Raw genomic sequence first — 16,727 nt, forward strand, 5'->3', positions numbered from 1 at the left:
CAAGGGAGTTGGGCATGTAAAAGACAAAACATCTTCAAGCTTTAGTCTTCATGTGGCTCATGTTGCACCCCTATCTCTAACAGCCATGACATCAACAACAAGGAAAAGTTGTCACTGAATATCAATGAGGATTTATTCATTTTTGAATTGAGTTATGTGTGGTTGGATTGTACGTGAAAATATATGTTGACATTCATTATCTTTTTAGAGGCATGAGCCCTAATGGAGATCCTATAATGACTAGCAATTGGAATGGAAAAAGGAAAGGGGTGGGAGAATGAAAAAAAAAGGAACAAAATAGAGGGTGTAAGAGAGACAATGAAGGGTGGATGAAGGGAGATTGAAGAAAGATAATAGTGAAATATTACTTTACCAACAAGTTGTAAGGAAGAGGCAAAAGTTTAGAAGATGGGTGGAGAGGGGGAGAAGAAAAAGTATTTTTATTTTAATCCTTGTAAATTATTGATGATGCATAATAACATGATTATGTCATCTTGATGTCATGAACATAATAACATAACATGGTGATGTCACCAAGGTGATGATGTGACATGATGATCTATAATCATTTTATTTGTCACATTAACTATTTACTATTTGCTAATAGAGACTAACAATATTTTAGAGACTAACAATATTTTTAATGAGGTTCTTGAGTTGGATTTTTGAGCTTAATAATCCATGTCTATCAGATCTACCATTGAGATTGAGTTTTAAGAGAAGAACTCCCAAGAATTACTTTTTTTTTTAAAAAAATATTTTTTTGTGCAAGTAAAATTCAAGAACTCAAATTGAATTTTACCGTTAGAATAAAAAATGACAAAAGTTCTTACATTTTATGTGACATCATAAAACACATAAAAAATAATTCAAAAATTCAAAATTGATTCTTCCACTAAAGATACTCTAAAACAAAGATCAATATTAAATGAGTTAAAATTTTTAGGAATTACAACCTAACAAGTTTCAATGACAAATAAAAAAATACAAAATTGCATGAAAGAAAAATATATTTAAGCTTATCTTTAATTTATCATTACATTTTGAGGAGACATAGGAGAAAGAAAGGTTTGTTAAGTTAAATATTGTGACATTTTTTTTCTTGTTTCGAAAATAATAAAACTTTGTATCATAAAGATCCTCGTATGATAAATTAAAATATTAGAAAATTTAAATAATAGTCTTATAAACATGTACTTAATGACGTTATTTCTCTAAAATGACATTTTTATATTTGGAAAAGTTTTATTAAAGTCAAACATGAAAATCTTTTTTTCTTTAAAAAAACATGAAAATCTTTTATTCTTGGAAACCATGTATATATTTTTAAGAATATTTATGACTAACTGATAGAGCAAGGCATTAATTAATGATTTATTTTTGGATATAATTGACATGCTTTTGTGTCTAATTTTGACCTCATGGCTGAGATTTGTGATATTGGACCTAATTGGGCCTAAATGTTAAGTTTTATGAATTTTTATTGACATTGCTGTGTTGAGCAGGACATAACTTTATTTACTCGGATTTGGATGATTCAGGGCTTGTAGGAAAGCTAAGATAAATCTCTTCAAATTTGTTTCTCATAAGCTCAAGCCAATGCAAATGTTTTGGGGGTCAAAATAGAGCTTTAAGTCGCTGCCCATGCACTTGATTTTTTCTGTTTGAGAGTTTTTCTTTTAGCATTTTGAGCTTAGCTCTTTATTTGGAGCCCTATTCCAGTTTGGTATTTGTTTATTATACCTTCACAATTGAGTCATGTACCTTCTATTATATTTTGGAAAGTCTATTTTAAAATGTAAATTTACATTTTGGAATCAACATTCCAAAATACAATGAGAGTTACATGATTCAAATAAGGGATGCAGGATTTAAATGCCTTACCATTCTTATTAGTTTCTTAGGCAAATAATCATGTGGGCTTAAAGGATATTAGAGAGGCCCACGAATTTTAATGTTAGTTTTGTAATAAAATAGTCTTGGGGGAGACCTTGAAACACACTTTTTTACATTTTTCTAAATTTCATATTTAAGTTTCTATTTTGTGTCGGTTCTTCCTTCTTCCTTTTTCTTTCCCTTTCTAAATTTTAATCTTCCTTCTTCCTTCTTCTTTCCCTTTCTAAATTTTAAGATGTAGTTTAAGATGAATAGTAGGATACACAATATGAACAAATATAATAATTAGTAAAAAATGTAATTAAAACAATTGATCTATAATTTAAAAATTATAAATGCTTCAAAATATATTTTTATCAATAAAATAAAATTAACATTTATATAAAATAACATATAAACATGTCTATTTATATTATTTTATCAAATATTTAATAGATAATTTCACTAAATACTTATAAAATAAATTAGCTTAACAATTTTAAGCTATTAACTTTTTTTTAGCTTTTAACTGACCTTTCGGTAATTTTTTTTATCATTATGTGTCACTTCAAGCTGATTATTATATTTTCTTTTATTTTAAAACTACATTTGAAAGTTTAAAATGAATAAATTATTCTAAATGTTTTCATATCTATTTTTAATTCTTTCGGACAAAAAAATATATATCATAAAAATCAATTTGTATTTGTTGAAAATTGATATTACATTCTAACAGAAACAACAAAAAACAATATTAAATATAAGAACCAAATCTAATAGTGGTATAATTTATCAAACTGACAGAAAGTAATCCATGAACATTTTTATATAAAGATTAAAATATATTTCTTTTATCACTAAATGCATATACATTAACTCGTATAAGATTATTTTACCTATCGAGCAAGAGGATTTGTGATAATTTTGGAAGGTTATGCTATATCGGTAAGATTCGAATCTAGTTACTTATGAGATTTTCATACGATAATTATCATAGAAAAAAAAATGCCGGTAAGATCTTTGATGATTGAAAATAAATATATATTTTTTCTTATAAGAACTTTAAAAAAATTAATAATTAATAATATGAAGTATAGGTTTTTTTTTTAAAAATATATTCTAATATCTTCTTGACTCTTGTGAATATTTTAACCGAAAACCTTACACAAATGTACATCACAGGGACACGAACTCGAACTGTTTTAGGCTTTTAGCTTCTCTGAGTTTTGACCTACAACACTCTCCAATCCCCTCTTGTGTGTTGTAGCCGCCCCGTGATCATCAATGGCGGAAACTGCTGACAAATCTCAATCTCTCGCCGAGGTACTCTCTCTTTCTTCCTTCATTTCTCTTCAATCTCTTTTCCCCTTTCAATTCCGCTTCCAGAGTTTTCGTTTTCGTTCCAGTTCCTTTTATCTTATCAATCAATTGGAAATTGAAAATCAGACCCTGATTTAGTTAATCCACAATCTAGAGTACTTTGAACTAAATCTTAATAAGGTTTCAACTGTACATTTTTTTTTCTTTGGTAGGATAGTGTTTTTGAAGTGCTTCTAGTGCATGCAATTAAAAATTGAAATCTTAGCTTAATGTAATCAATCCATGACATTTTATGATCTGTTATATCTACCGAAAATTCTAAGCCTGATCTATGTCATATGCGCGAAGTTAAGTCTCTATATTTGCCAATTAACGTTATTCTTGGGTATTTTGTTTTAGGTTTTGGTAGAATTGGATTTATATTAAGAGAGTTGACGTTTAAAAAATTGATTTATGTTTGGGAATAGTTTAAAAATGAGTTTAGAAGGATTCACTTTTGTTTGGATGATAATGTAATATCAATTTTGAACTGTAATTATTGATATGCTTTTGTCTGTGTCTATCAGTTTTGTCAACGGTAAAGCGGAAGATTTTCAATTGTCTCATAATCAATTCTACGAAGAATGATTTTGAATGATGAAAAAGTCCAAACATGAGTAAATACTGCTGGAATGAATTTTATCTGCTGCAATTGGGATTTTGAATCAACCAATCTGTCATTAATCTTGCATTCCATTGTTGTACTTCAATATGCCGTTTATTTTATATTGCTTATATTATGAGAATGACAAATGTAATTGATACTCAGAAGACAATACAACATTGGGGATTTTGCAAGTTATATATATATATATATATATATATATATATATATATATATATATATATATATATATATATATATATATGTTTGTATGTGTGTATGCATAGTCCTTTAGTATATGGCTATAAACTTTATTCGCTGTGGATGATAAATCGTTTATATGAATTCCATGTCATCGACATTTGAATCTCCATAGATAGAATTGCTGAGGTATGATGTGTTGCTGTGGCTATAACCTATTCCCTGAATTTCCTCAGCTGAATGCATAATGTTTTATGCCTTGAATTTATTTATCACTATGATGGTCGGTCTTCTGTTGTCATATAGAGTGTAAGATGAAGATAGTGAGTGACAAATGTTTTCTTGACTTGCAGGAATATTATGTGAATGACAAGCAAACAACTGTAGTTGAAAAAGCTGTTGAGGTCAAAGAAGTTGAAAACCCAAAGGTAGCTGCTTCTGAGGAACCAGTTGCTGAGAAAACTGTGGAAGAAACAACTCCTGTTGCCCCTGCAGTTGCTCAGGAAAGCAGTGAAGTCACCCCTCCTCCTGCTGAAGAAAGCACTGAAGAGCAAAGTAGTGGAAATGTTGAGGAAAACTCTGGCAATGAAGATGTAGCTGAAGAGACCCCTGAAATTAAGGTAACATTTATTTAATTGAATCACTCTTCTAGAATTGCCACTTGAGTGCATGATAAGCAAGGTTGATATTCCTTCCTTCAATTTGTTCTTATTTATGCCACTATTTTCCAGCTTGAAACTGCTCCAGCAGATTTCCGTTTTCCAACTACAAATCAAACCAGGCATTGCTTTACCCGATACATTGAATATCATCGGTGAGTCATACTTGGTTTCCTTTTATTTCCACTGAGCTCATTGTTCACACTTCACACACACTGTTTGTTTATTTTAATCTTCGAAACTCTTGTGCAGATGTGTAGCTGCTAAAGGAGAAGGTGCACCAGAATGTGACAAGTTTGCCAAATATTATCGTTCTCTTTGCCCTGGTGAATGGGTATGTATTTTAGCATTGGACGTTGTTGATTATCTGCTAAGCACTAGGGACTTCTTGTCCAATGAGATATATTTACTGACATTTCTTTTTGCTAACATAAGATTTCCATCCGTTTATGGTCTAATTGTATTTTTTTGGCTAAAATATTTTTTCCGTCCCTATAAATATCGAATTGTCCAGAATCCATCCTTGCACAATTGTTGGTTTTTTTATTCCTCACAAAATTTAAATGTTATTTTTTGGCTCAGGTGTAGGTTTGGTTACCCTAACCTAACATCGGAACCAAGGTGAGAGTTTTTTCAAACTGATGTAACCGATGTAAAAATTCCTCAGTTCTGCCGGAGACATAGCAACAAACCCAACACCTTTATCCTTCCCACAAAACCAGCACCCCCCACCACCAAACAACCTACACATTCTCACCAATCCCACCTTCTCAGAAGCTGCTGCCGCTTGGCATTGGTAAGTAATTGTGCACCAAAACTTCTAAAAGAATCATACAAATATCACATTAATATTATTGAATGAGTGAGCGAGCGAGAGAAAGATAATCCATTTAAAAAAGGTGATAGATTGCTTTTGATTCAAGCACTCAGATTCACATGCAACACCTAAGATAAATCCAACAGAAAAAAATGAGACCCTTTTGATATGAAAAGATTGGCGAGTAACGAAAACCTAGGAAAATTGAAACTTATTATTCAAACTGATTTGAATCCCAAACAATTTTTTTTTCATAGTTACATCCATTACAAAGGAAATCAACCCAGAATCCTCGAGATCCTACTTAAAACAAAACATGAACCAACAACCCCAAAGATGAGACAACAAAGACTCATTGAATCTTATTTTGATAAGAACACGAACCAGGCATTCAAAGAAAAATACAAGGATTCAAAAAGACAAAAAATGCAACTTTCATTTACCTTTGTTCCCCAACCATCCTCTCTGATGTTCACTGTGGCTTTCAGCACTCACCTCGAGAACCAGATCCATGCTACACGCAGCCCGCACACAAAGGTCGCAAATCGATGAAGGAAATTGAGGGATTTGTGATCCGCACACGATGACACACAACTCCCTTCTCCTCAGACAGAGATTGTGTTGGTGTTGGTGTCGAGAAGAACGACGGTCCGCATAGAGGGGTTTGTATCCGCAGAGATGGGGAAATAGTTTTGACACATGTCAGCATTCAATTGGCCAATGGACTGACTTATGTGCATAGTCATCAGACATGTAGTTTCAGATAAATGGATTTAAATTCTGCGAGGACAATAAACAGATAAAAAATTTTGCAGGGATGGATTTTGAACATTTCGATATTTATAGGGATGAAAAACATATTTTAGCCTATTTTTTTTCATGGAAATGGAGTTACATCTTTTACTAGTTATGTAAGTTGTTGTAAAGAAATTTCATCTGGTATGCTACAATTTAGCATTTCTTTTGTTTTTTATCCACTTCTCATCTAAATAGAAAAGTATTGAAAGATAGAAATTGATATCTGTGAAAAATGACACTAGAATAACAACCTTAGTAATTAAATATGTAAGGCTGTTTTATGGAGAGGAAGATTTCCTTGTTTTTGTGTATAGAGATTAGAGGGAGTTCAAGTTGTGGTTAATATTCTTGTATATTTGTAGATGCATGATACTTTTAATTTCGAGATGTTTAATTTCTATCAGCTAATCTCATCTCTTTATCATCTGTAACATGTTATTATTCCTTCCTCCTTTAACTTGTGGCTTCTTAACCTCTTGAATTCAGTTTATGAGATGTTCAATATTCCTTCTCAGATAAACCATGCTTCAGTTACTTGATAAAGTACTTCATATGAAGATCTTCATTTTCTTTAAATGATTAGAACCATTTTTTGTTGTTTACAATAATTAGACCCTCCTTGAATGGAAAAGCCCCACATGATTGACTAAACCCAATGTAAGAGGGCTGAATGTTGTGCTCTATGAGTGGAAATCCTTGACAAGATAGGATCAAGAATGAATGTGTTATAGAGTAAGTTGGAATAGTGCCTAAGTAGTTAATATGGTAGAGTCTTGTCTTAGGTGGTTTGGGCATATGTGAAGACCTATAGAAGATCTAGTAAGGAGAGTAGATCATAGGGGAAGATAACTCTATTGCTAAAGAGTAAGTTGGGATAGTACCTACTGTAGAAAATATGGTAAATCTTTTCTTAGGTGGTTTGGGCATTTGCGAAAACCTATAGAAGCTCTAGTTAAGGAGAGTAGATCATATGGAAAATAACCCTATATAGCTAAAAGTAGAGGGGAGAAACATCATGTCACTTGATCCATTTAGTTGACCCCACTTAGTAGGAAAATGCTTAGTTTTTTTTGTTGTTGTTGTTGAAGTTTTAAACACTTAAGGAGAAGATTACTGTCTGATATATTTAACACAAGTAGTGCGTAGTGAGCTGAGCTGGCTTATATATTTGCTTAAATTGATTTTCACTTCCCACATGTGTGAGGGATAACCTCAAGTTTCACATTTAGAACCAAAATGTGAGTTACTTGGCTAACCTCAAGTTCAAAATTATCATGGGTAGTATTTACAGTAACTTGATATTTCAAATAGATGCTTGATGAATACATTTTCATTAGCAGTTACCATCAGGTCAAATACACAATTTTGATTTCTTTTTCATTTCTTCTTTTTCCTAATGGCTTATGCAGACATTTCACAAAAAAAAAATATTGTTTCTTGCTACTACCAATCTTGAAATTGTGCATATCTGCAAACAGCTTGTTTTGATTACTTTGTCTATGCATCAGGTTGACAGATGGAATGAGCAAAGGGAGAATGGAACATTCCCAGGCCCGCTGTAGGTGGTGCATATCTGAAATGGCTGCACAATTCATTTTCCAGTATTATATTTTAAATTGCTAGAGATAAACTCCCATACATTTGGGGAATGTACGCATTGGCCTAATAAAATTTTTTGGATATATGTTTGAACTAAGCTTGAGTTATACAATTTTCAGGAAAACGCTTCTGGTGAAATGTCCCGAGATATATGCTATGATTTAACTGGATTCTTTACGCTGAGGATTGCTAGTTCTTTAGTGTTCTATAAACCCCATCCCCCTCCTCTCCGGAATTCAAGATGAAATCAATGTTACTTTAGAAAGAAAAAGTGGTTATTTTTGTCATTTTTTTTACCAAGTTTTTACAATTAAGTAATTATTTGAGAAAATAATATTTTTCAAACATGTATAAAAATGTACTGTAGTTTTTGTTTAACTTTGGAAAACATTTTTTTATTTGTTTTTATAAAAAGAATCGAATATTTGGAGAAATAATATATCCTCTCCCCCTCGAAAAGAATATTCAAACAGTATGCTTGGATGTGGAAAGGAACTAGATGGAAGGAAGAAAGTAGGGTAGAAAGAAGAAAAGAGAAATTAGTAAAAATGAAAATAGCGTATTTGTCCAATATACACTAAATTTATCCAATTTTTATTACAACGTTTTAGTTTCAATGCATGGGTCTTAGTTTCAATATTCAATAAAAACGAAAATTCTTTTTTTTGCTGAATTAAAAAAAGCCTAAAATTAGTCAAAATTGGACAAATACATCGTTTTAACATGATTAATTACCATTCTAATTTTAAAAACATTGCATAAAAGGTAAAAAGTGAAAGATGAAAGTCGGTTTAAAGGAAGGATTTAAAATATTTAAATGTATATTAATAATAATTTATGGTTTGAAATTAAAACCCGTGTATAATATTTGATTTAACTTTTTATGTAAACTTTGAATATGAAGAACCTATGAAATAGTAGTTTAGTGTTATTTTTTTACTGAATATATTTTAGTGTTATAAAATTATAATGTTTGTTTAATATTATATATATAATTGTTATTAATATAATTTGACTATGATTAAACATTGAATCTTAAACCATAATTATTTATATATGTTCATGATAAGTTAACATTTATCTAGGGATAAATTTTGAAAATTAATATTAGTATATTTACATTAGTTCAATTTTCAACATGAAAACTAAACCAAATCAAATAAAAAAATTACATTTTTTTCAATTTTTATTAAATATATATAATTTTCAAATCAGTGTGTTCACTAGTTTAATAGCCATTCCAATTTTAAAAATAACATTGCATAAAATAGTATAAAGTGAAAGATGAAAGTATGTTTAAAGGAAGGATTTAACATATTCAAATATATAGCGAATCTTTAACGGTACTTCTATTACTAATGATTATTGATTAATGTTCTATAGAGAAAAAAGAATAGTTGTTTTTGTTTTTTTGAAGGGGAAAAAAGAGAGTAGTTAAGCTGCTTATTTCATTTTTTTTTTTGAGAAATGCTTATTTTAATACAACAAATATTTTATAATGTCACATTTTTTTTTCTTAAAATTAAACCGAATGGAGCATAGGTGAGAATTTGGGGACCATTGAAAATAACAGATTATCAATGGATCTTAATTTTGGGATTGGGACCATTGAAACAGCCCCTTTAAAGAATTTTGTTAGCCCCGCTTGATGGGAAAAAATGTATTTTTCTAATTATAAATAAAAGCAAATTCAATACTGAGTAATGAGTATTTATAATTATAGTTTCATCTGAGATTAGACTTATAATATAAGACAGTTATGTATTTCCTAATTTTTTAATAAGAAATTGGAGTCTACGTTATAAAAATACAAATATATATGTTCATGATAAGGTTAACATTTATCTAGGGATAAAATTTGAAAACTATATATGGGTATATTTGCATTAATTCGATTTTCAACATGAAAACTAAACCAAATGAAATAAAAAAAAATACAGTTTTTTCAATTTTATTTTCAGTTAATAGTTTATTTAATTTTTGGCTCTTTTAGCGCGTATATGGAAATAAGTTAACAATGATTTATCAAGATGCAAAAATTGAAACTAGTAGCTTCTGATAATCTGTCAAAACTGTATCCAAATGCATTTCCAAACACGCCATTCATCAGTTTAGTGGTTTGTAACAAATTTAGATGGTTTCGTGAACACTCTTAATTATCTCACTGTATGTGCATGAATAATTACATAGAAGCTCAAAGTTTCAAGTTAAAAAAACAAAAAGAGAATAATTATAAACAAGTCAAAACTTGAAATGTCTTGAGGAGGAAGATAATATGGTACTACCATATGTGTCTTACTTTTACAATTTGAGTTTGGTAATGTCGATCTTTGGGGGAGGATATGTATATGCCTCATAGTTGATTTGTTGGCCCAAGGTACTCAGTTTTGTGAAAGTGGTTATCAGGTCAACCTGAAAAAAAGAGAGTAAAGAAACCAAAGAAAACAACAAAGTGAATTTTCAAACAAACAAAAGCTTAAGGAACTTCATTGCTGTCCATGGATGGAGCTATTCATAGATAAACTTACCTCATAATCTGTCTGAGAGACAGTTTCACGGCTCCGTTGGTATTTCTGAACCCATGGAGCAACATCAGGATCACTGGCCAATAAGGTTTCTGTTGCATTTTGGTCAGGACCTAAGAATGCAGATAAAACAGCCAGCTGACCAAAAACACAAAAGGAAATGAATTAGTAATATCAAGTTATCAACTTCCCTTTTATGGTATGTGGAACATTAAAGGATGTGTGCTTTTTTTCCAATTTATTTTACCCTCTAATCTCCTTTTTGACATTCCAAAAGTCTGCAACAGTGAGTATTAAAAAGATACAATAAGAAAAGTAAAAACACAATGGATCTATGAAGTGTTCAATAAAAGGTGGGAAGGAACAGCTTGAGCGAGAAGATGTAACTTGCAAGGATAACAGCTAGTCCAAGAATAAGGTGACAAGAATGGCTTAAGGACAAATTTGTTAGTATATATGAACATTTGTATGGCCATTGACCGGTAAAACCAATGAGTCATGGAACAAAGGTCAAGGGGTATCTTCTCACTTCCACACGGTTTGAGTTAAAATATGCAAAGGCAAAAAGATTCTGCTTTTTAAAGCATAATCATCAATTCATCATATAGCATTATAGTTCGACAGACTTGTATGATCTGGACAAATAATTTGTTTAATAGAGAACTCGCTAGAGTGAAAATGTTAAGACTTGCTTTTGTCATTTCACCTTATTTATTTAGTTTTAGATATGAAACTCCTTTCATCTTTTTAAAGCCACACTGAAGAGGGAAAAAAACTGATGCCAGGCTAAGTTGAACTTTGCACTTGCAGCATATAAACCATGATCACAATTTCTACTCTGAGCTGTGTACATACATCTTTGATTGTATGTATGACTTGCTACATTTCAGTTAGCAAAAACAGCGATGAAATATGTTAAGTACCTGGCGAGGACCAAAGCCTACAGCAACAAACTTGTCTTTCATTTCCTGTACACTTGCCTTCTCCCATAGTGGAACTCTTCCCTCTGGATCTGGGTCTTGAGCATCAGCCCTACCAAATTGTCTATCGAACAAACCCCACTGTTTCACAATAAAAATTGCATGAATTTGCAAATAAGTAAAGATAGTATTAAGCATATTATCGAACAAACCTACATTTGAGGATTGTCACCATAGAGATGTTATTAAGCAGATTATAAGTGAAGAATATGCAAACCTGTCCATTTGATCCGTATGCATTGTACAGTGTTTTCCCTTTCTCCTCTTTTCCACCGCATTTGCGAATGGCAGCAGCTAAAAATGTAGCCTTGGCAGCACTTTGTGCTACAAAAATTAAGTCAATGAAGTCGGGGGAATTAGAACATACCTCCACAACTTCTACCCACCATAGTCACAAATAATTTTCAAATAAATGGTTATATTTAACTGACATAGAATATACAAGTGAAACAAGTATTATTAATAACTATAAAGCATTAACTAGGTGATGATAAAAAGTATAACCTGCAATGTGAATCAGATCTGCATAGGAAATGGATCCACCTTTGGAATCTGAGTCTATTTCCTTTTTGGCTTCCTCTAATAAATTCAAGGCTGCTGAAAGCCCTGTATTTTCTGGTCTACCTATTTCTGAGCTTCAGGCAGAATTAGAAAAATAAAAAGGAGAAAAAATTATGATTATTACTTATTAGTAAGTAATGAAGTATAAATTTCTGATGCACACAAGTGAAGGAGACCAGAAATTGCTAGTGAAACTAGAAATTTAAGATACACTACTAATAACTAAGAAGCACAGCTTCCAAAGTAAAAAAAAAAAAAACCACCTTCTAAGAAGAGAGAGAGAGAAAACCTAGAAAAGTAAGAGAAATGGATGCAGCAATAACAACCATCTCAGTGTAGCTTATTTAGTAGACAAACTGTTCTATAAAGAGAATAAAAAAATCCACCTACGGTTATTTGTTAACATCATAGAATGTAAATTATCAAGGGGTTGTTTCGTTTGAGAAAACATTTTTTGTTTTCACTTTATTTCCTTTTTTCAGAAGTTTGTATAGAGAACAATGAAAACAACTTTTTCTTTTATTGTTTTTAGTTTTCATTTCCTGTTTTCACTTTTTCCCATATAAACTTCAGAAAATAGGAAACAAAGTAAAAATAGAAAATGAAAACAAAATATTTTCTCAAATCAAATGCCCCCTTAGGTTCTATTAGTTATAGAGTACAATCTCATGAATATCAAAACCGAAAAGAAGTACCTGAACCGTATAGAGCCATTTGGACCACCTGATTTTGTTGCCTACAAACTTAAGCATCTGCCAATCAGTACTCATTTTAAATGATGGAAAACAACTATGCCGCAGATGCACACACTTGTGTGTTTTTCTCACCTTATCATAAGTCAAAGCATCATTTAGAGCCAGTGTCAGTAAGGATGGAATAAGATCTGGATTTCCCTGAAAAGAAGTCCTATGTCAAATTAGATTATATCCATAATAGGAGTTGGATAATTGTATAGTCAATTTTTACAGTTAAATGCAAGTCAAATATTATACCTTTATGGCTGTAAAAAGTGTTTCCTTAATCTTAGCTGTAAGAATAGAAAGAACTAACTCAGCTAAGACGAGAGATTAGTTGAATTTGACATGACTAATAGTCACATGAACATGTAGACCTAAAGGATCTTACATTGAAATTCAGAACGCTGTCTGCGCTGTATCAGGTCAGCAGCATTAGCCATTTCAACAAGAGATCCGGAGCTTCCAATTAATTCCTGAAAACAGATACAACTGACCAAAACTCATCATCACATCAATCTTATTCACTAAGTACTTATTGCATTAGATACTCAAAAGAACAATGATGCTATACGAAAACAGAAACAAAAGGAGGCAACAAATATGAAGAGCCACTGGATTCCATGTTGACTGTAAAAATTTGGATTAATCACGAGGCAAAACTAATGGTGCAACATGTTAGCCTTCCTACTTGAACTACTTTGTGATGATAACATACAACTTAGAACAAAAGAAAAAAACACACACACATAAAACTTGATGGCATTTGCTAATTTCACTTGGACTTTGTCCTGAGACTTAGTCGTGCAAGGTTTTGCAAAATTATCTCTAAATAACAGAAGATGAAATGCTGGAAGTGATGGGAAGAAGAGGTGTTCGTTTGTTCAAGGATGAGCTAGTGCAATCTTGAGATTCTTGACGTACAAATCCTTAAAGAGAATTGAAGGTATATCAGATTTGTTTTATAATAAATGAAACAGGGATCTTTTCAAAGACAACCGCTGGACCTATCTGTAGAAGATTATATTACATAACAAAATTGCAAAGAAAAATGCCTAAGAAGTAAATCTACTTAAGAGTCAATGACTTTGTGCTGATATGAGTTGCTGCAATTTTTTTGTCTAAAACCACTTAGATGAGACACTTGAAAAGGTTATGCACTATCTTAATCCAAATGAGTCTAGAGCCTAGTGGAATGTCTCAAACACTTCCAAAAGATCTTGTAATGTTCAAATATTGTAATAAAAAGTGAGGCACCCAGATCAATAAGCTATCTTTTGGAAAATATCTCATTAGTCATTAAAGGACAGGCTTTTCATTTGAATTTTGTCCTTGTGCAGTGATAAAATGAATGCTGGAATGACTGCATTTTCTATAAATGGTCAGCTCCTTGGACAGGATAAAAACTAACTAGACAATTTTATTTTTTTCCACAATAAAGCTTCCTTGAAGAGTCAATCTTCTTGTACTCATTCAGTTAGTTAGTTGAATGCATTTACACTAAAAGAGAGTGTTCAATCTTTCTTAATCTCTTGTAAAGTTGAGTGTGGGTGTTTAATCAAGCATGTATGATATAGATTGAGTTATTATCTAGTTAACTATTATTTAGGGATTTTGGTTAAGTTTAGATTTAAGAATTTTGTCTCGTCTTTTGATTTGATTAGTTTAGATTTTATTTTTTCGGATATTATTTGATTTGTTGGTCTATGTATCATAAACCTCAACCAGCTTTGGTTATTGAATGATATTTGATGTTTCCATATGTAGAGTGTATCTGAAATTGGGTTCAAGAAGCACTCAGCCCTAGAGGAGTACTCTAGGTTTAGCAGGAGAGCACTCTTGGATTTGTTTTCCATTCTATTCCATATCAGTCAGAGCTAGGGATATTGGTTCGAGAGTGACCGCGGGGCTAACTGTGAAGAGTTATGGTGCAACTAATTGTTAAGGCTAGATGATTCAAAGACTACTAAGTTATTAGATAGTGGAAAAACCTCACATTGGGTGGGGACTAGATGTAGCCTCCATGTTAGAGATCAAACCTGCATAAAAATCCTTGTGCAAGAACTTTCTTCCATTTCCCTCTCATTTTTTGTTTGATTGGTTGCTCTTGTTTGTTGTTAGTTGAAATTTTCATTTTTGTTTTCTGACATCTGATATCTCATATTGCGCAGATAAGAAGCTACTTGTCAGCCATCTGTCTTTTATCAGTGGTGTCTTGCTGTGTTAAACATCTTGTAGGTATATGAGCTACCTAACTGACATCTGAATCATGTTAATTACTTTGTTATTAAGTGACTCATTCTCTACATAAGCTAAAGCTATATTATAGTAACCAGTATTACACTTACAGCTAGTTTTTTGCATATATAATTAATCCATTAAAATCATAGGTGTTGGGGCAAATGAAATAGATATCCCTGGGTCATTTTAGCCTTTTTGGTAATATTGTTGCAGTAACTCTTAAGGTTCATCATCACCAAGCAAAGAAAATTTGACAGAGCTTCAAATATGGAAAGGAAAAGAAACAGAGAACAAAATAAAGATAACATTGTTTCAAGACCAGAATTAACATTTGCAAGCATAACAATCCCACCAATGTTAAGTGAGAACAAATTTCCTACTAGTGAATTCATGTAAAAAACATGAAATCATAAGAACATGAACTTAATAGTTGTACAAATAATGATTCTGTTTATATTAGTAAAGCATATTCATCAGATGGAAAGGGTAAAAACAAATAAAAAGAGAAAAACTTTATTATAAAATTGTAGCAGAATGGCTCTTACCAGGCCAACGGTTGCCCCGGCGCATTTGAGAACATCTCTCCTTCTCCAATGGAACGGCTCTCCATCACTAACATCGCTTATGGTTTTATTACAACAAATGGACACCTAAGAACACATTGAATAAACAAAGGTTATAACTTATAACTGACTTAACGACAAGTAAGAAACACTCTATAAGTTATAATGATCGAGTATTGGAGATATAAGGTAGATTCAATGGTTAAGGGAGAAGGAAAGACGAGAAACGTCACGGGTTTCATCCTCTCTGTTAACAAAACTAGCATTCTAGCAAACTAACATTTGGCGATAAAAAAATGGAGTATTTCTTTGTCATATCAATGCAAAATTCCATAGCCATTTCCCATAATTCATTCACAATGCGACATAACAGCATCCATGAACTTGCATGATTTGCAACTGCATTGTACGTGTGTTAAGAGACACAAGTAAAGCAAAGTGGAAACTTACTGAACGAGGTTGGTATCTGGCGGAGGGTGGTGTATCATAAGCAACGAGTGGAAGCAGAGAAGGGCAAGTTGAGAGGAAGGAGACACCCATTGCTGCAATGCAATCACAACTATTTTTGTTTGGTGTCGAAAGAGAGAGAGAGAGATGCAAAAGCAGAAAAGTGGAAGCTTTTCAAGTTATGTGGTGGAGTGTACAAGGTCACACATGAACATGATATACTTTATCCAGAGAAATCTGTAACTATTGGATTGTCTCATATCTGACCCAATCCTCACAAATATTTTACCCAAACTATGTTACTGCCGACTAAAATCACTAAACTTAGTCTTAGACTATGTAGCAAAATAGTACCAAAGACTTCACACATCATATTAACATATTTCATTCTTTTTTAATATTTTATTTCTAGAAAATTAAAAATAATGGGTGTGTGTTGAAATATATGTTTTTATTTTATATTAAAAAAATGTAAAATAAGATTTCAATTTTTATGCTTGATATAATTCTTTTTACAATGTAAGCAAATCAGAAATATTAATATGACTACTTACATAATTTCCAATGGTATTCATATAAATAATTCTGTTTATGTGACTTTAATTTTAAGTAATTTAATTTATTTTCTTTGCAATAGATATTTTTATTAATAAATTGTTTAACTCACTAATATTATATTTTTCTCTCTTATATTTAATATTAACTCATTATCAATAGTTGTTTGTATAAATAATTTTTTCTAATTTTAAGAAATTCAAGATCGC

General features: G+C 31.5%; 2 protein-coding genes across 5 annotated transcripts; one reads left to right on the forward strand and one right to left on the reverse strand.

Annotated features, from left to right (window-relative positions):
• Window positions 1-3,037: 3,037 nt before the first annotated feature.
• Window positions 3,038-8,095, forward strand: LOC114394912 (cytochrome c oxidase subunit 6b-1-like). 3 transcript variants are annotated; one of them, XR_003662880.1, is made up of 6 exons: window positions 3,038-3,198; window positions 4,393-4,659; window positions 4,771-4,853; window positions 4,951-5,032; window positions 5,281-5,494; window positions 6,004-6,488. XR_003662880.1 is itself a non-coding variant. In XM_028356605.1 (5 exons), exons 1-5 carry the CDS (start codon window positions 3,160-3,162, stop codon window positions 5,284-5,286), a joined length of 477 nt encoding a protein of 158 aa, XP_028212406.1. In that variant the 5' UTR covers window positions 3,038-3,159; the 3' UTR covers window positions 5,287-6,488. The 3 variants fall into 3 exon arrangements, 2 of the variants coding, with proteins under 2 accessions (XP_028212406.1, XP_028212399.1); XM_028356605.1 differs by having other exon boundaries at window positions 5,281-6,488; XM_028356598.1 differs by lacking the exons at window positions 5,281-5,494; window positions 6,004-6,488 and adding an exon at window positions 7,822-8,095 and having other exon boundaries at window positions 3,039-3,198.
• A 1,881-nt stretch (window positions 8,096-9,976) lies between these two features.
• LOC114394932 (thylakoid lumenal 29 kDa protein, chloroplastic-like) lies at window positions 9,977-16,203 on the reverse strand. Of its 2 annotated transcripts, XM_028356614.1 has the most exons (11): window positions 15,967-16,203; window positions 15,499-15,603; window positions 13,104-13,188; window positions 12,971-13,005; window positions 12,806-12,871; window positions 12,674-12,714; window positions 11,922-12,052; window positions 11,635-11,741; window positions 11,361-11,498; window positions 10,441-10,575; window positions 9,977-10,324 (listed from the first exon to the last, which is right to left on the reverse strand). In XM_028356614.1, exons 1-11 carry the CDS (start codon window positions 16,054-16,056, stop codon window positions 10,214-10,216), a joined length of 1,044 nt encoding a protein of 347 aa, XP_028212415.1. In that variant the 5' UTR covers window positions 16,057-16,203; the 3' UTR covers window positions 9,977-10,213. The 2 variants fall into 2 exon arrangements, with proteins under 2 accessions (XP_028212415.1, XP_028212422.1); XM_028356621.1 differs by lacking the exon at window positions 15,967-16,203 and having other exon boundaries at window positions 13,104-13,204.
• Between the last annotated feature and the right edge of the window lie 524 nt (window positions 16,204-16,727).

This window comes from Glycine soja, chromosome 2 (genome assembly GCF_004193775.1).
Source record: "Glycine soja cultivar W05 chromosome 2, ASM419377v2, whole genome shotgun sequence".
Lineage (NCBI taxonomy): Eukaryota > Viridiplantae > Streptophyta > Magnoliopsida > Fabales > Fabaceae > Glycine > Glycine soja.

What these genes read in the sequence shown, in the direction of transcription:
- LOC114394912 (XM_028356598.1), top strand. Translation starts at nt 3,160, where the DNA reads ATGGCGGAAACTGCTGACAAATCTCAATCTCTCGCCGAG. An exon ending in CGATACATTGAATATCATCG is followed by an intron (nt 4,854 to 4,950) that starts GTGAGTCATACT and finishes ACTCTTGTGCAG; the next exon opens with ATGTGTAGCTGCTAAAGGAG. An exon ending in CTCTTTGCCCTGGTGAATGG is followed by an intron (nt 5,033 to 7,821) that starts GTATGTATTTTA and finishes TCTATGCATCAG; the next exon opens with GTTGACAGATGGAATGAGCA.
- LOC114394932 (XM_028356614.1), bottom strand. Translation starts at nt 16,056, where the DNA reads ATGGGTGTCTCCTTCCTCTCAACTTGCCCTTCTCTGCTTCCACTCGTT. An exon ending in CACTTTTTACAGCCATAAAG is followed by an intron (nt 12,872 to 12,970) that starts GTATAATATTTG and finishes ACTTCTTTTCAG; the next exon opens with GGAAATCCAGATCTTATTCC. An exon ending in AGATCTGATTCACATTGCAG is followed by an intron (nt 11,742 to 11,921) that starts GTTATACTTTTT and finishes TAATTTTTGTAG; the next exon opens with CACAAAGTGCTGCCAAGGCT.